The sequence below is a fragment of the Monopterus albus genome, unplaced genomic scaffold, assembly GCF_001952655.1.
Source record: "Monopterus albus unplaced genomic scaffold, M_albus_1.0 scaffold17.1, whole genome shotgun sequence".
NCBI lineage: Eukaryota > Metazoa > Chordata > Actinopteri > Synbranchiformes > Synbranchidae > Monopterus > Monopterus albus.
Genome location: NW_018127897.1, coordinates 2,749,838 through 2,751,942, shown reverse-complemented (window position 1 = coordinate 2,751,942; position 2,105 = coordinate 2,749,838). Strand labels below are relative to the sequence as shown.

General features: G+C 37.7%; 1 protein-coding gene across 1 annotated transcript in view; it reads right to left on the bottom strand.

Moving 5' to 3' along the window:
- Positions 1–1,878: 1,878 nt before the first annotated feature.
- Positions 1,879–2,105, bottom strand: part of tox3 (TOX high mobility group box family member 3) — a 48,368-nt gene continuing 48,141 nt past the window's right edge. Inside the window, exon 8 of the mRNA XM_020592362.1 lies at positions 1,879–2,002. Coding sequence (XP_020448018.1) covers positions 1,879–2,002 — 124 coding nt within the window. The remainder of the gene's footprint in view (positions 2,003–2,105) is intronic.

Genomic DNA, 2,105 nt, shown 5'->3' with positions numbered 1-2,105 from the left:
TTACAATGGACTGTTCAAACCACTGAGAAACAGCACATAGTATAATAATGCCACATCAATGCTCATATATCCCTGCAAATAATTTTTTTCTTTTATAGAATTATTCCATGGAAAACATACAAATTTATTTAGTAAATCTCAGAAAGAACTGAGAGCTATGAATATTTATCAGTGTATTTATTTTCCAGGAACATAAAGAAATACCTCAAAAGAAATTGTGGCTAATACAACCCTTGAAACAAAATGATTCCTTCAAATAAATATTTGTGATTGATAGTTTAATTTTGAGCAGATACACAAAGAAATATATAATACTTCATACAAAATTATGGCTACTATCATATTAGTGATGGAATGTCTCTGGCTTTGTCTTCATGGTCGAGCAAAAACTCAAACATTAAATTACTATGGTGAGCGGAAAACAACTTTTAAAGAACTCCATATGGATATGCATTTATTCTATGGACAGTTTTCAAAAACAGTTGGCTTGAAAGTAAAATACAAACAAAATTAATTGCTGCTATTGTAACTCATAAAAAAGTATAAAAGAGCAGAAATGCACTATGTGATATAGCAATCCACAGGTCGTTTAACAATGTTTTAATTAAAGCCTCACATATTAAAACTTTACAACAGGTGATATGAAAAATGTACAACATTTTATTTTTTTTTCCCAGGGACTTCTGTACAGCTGGCAAAAATACCTCCGATGCTGTTTCAGTTGGCTTTGGCAGTGCAACAAATTGGCTCTGCTAACACTTCCTTTCTCTGTTTTTTTTTTTTGTTGTTTTTTTTTTTAAACAATGACAGTATTAAGGAGCAGAGTAAAAATACATCACTCCCCAAAGCATCCGCCATGAGCTGGAAATGTATGTTTACCATAAAATATCGCCATTTGTTACACAAAATAAAAGCATAATTTAATTGTTAAACATCTTGAGTAAAAACAAATACAAAGAGATTAAAGAAGCAGTTTTTTGGGGGGGGGGGGCTGCCAGTTACACGCTTTTGGGCAAATCATCTGGAGGGTAGATTACTGGATGAAGGAGGTCTCGTGTCTCCCCTCTAAAAAACATGTACAACAGATTACAGCTACAGTTTCATGATGTGATGACATAAATGATTTATGGCAGTTTGTGTGTCAGTCTGTTCAGTCATTCATCCAGAGATCCATGTTCCAGGACCTTTTAATTTCAGTTCCCCTTATTCTTCAAGACATTTTCTGCATTGGTGACATGGTTAATATGTGTTTAAATACCACTGGACCTCCAAAATGTGATGATTTCATCAATGATTTCCTCCACGCCACTGTTTAACAGTTACATCTGCGAGAATGACTGGTGAAAGTGAAAGGCTGGACTAAAGAAAGTCCAAGTTATATACTGGCCAGTGTGTGAATAAAGACTGATGTGTGGGTTACTGGTTTCCAGCAAGGATCCTGTGAGTCATTCAGTCCAGGCTAGAGCTGATAAAAATCTTTTTGTTGAAATGCATTTAAAATGTCCTTTCGCTGTGTTGAACTGACAACTCTGGCCTCATAAATAAAGCTTTATTGTTAAATAAAACAATGAAAGACACACATCCTTCAACATACTGTGTGCCTAGTCAGTTTAAATTGACAGCTGAAAGACCCCACAAATAATCACTGGACGCTCACCCTAAAAGGTTTCTGTCATAACTCGACCTATTTTATAGACAAAACCCCAGCTGGCATGTTTACCTCCTGTACACGCATGTGCATTATCCGTCTATAACAATGGACGAGTTCTTTGTATAACATTAAAAATCTTACACACTTCTTAAGTGCAACTTAGAAAAGCAACATCGAATGATGCTTTTATTCTATTCTTGTTCTTTGTAATAGGACTTCCATTTGGCTCAGTAAATGCTGACCTGGGACAGGACCTGGGCGTGGGCCTGGATTTGGGAGGGTGGATTTGGGAGGGGTGTGGTTGCAGCTGTGGGGCTGGCTGGGGGCTGCCGAGTGGTGCAGAGCCTCCTACTGAATGGGGAGTACCAGGAGAGTGCTGGGATGGGGAACACTGGGACTGATGCTGCTGCTGCTGCTGCTGCTGTTGTTTTTGGCGCTGGCGGGTTTGCATCCG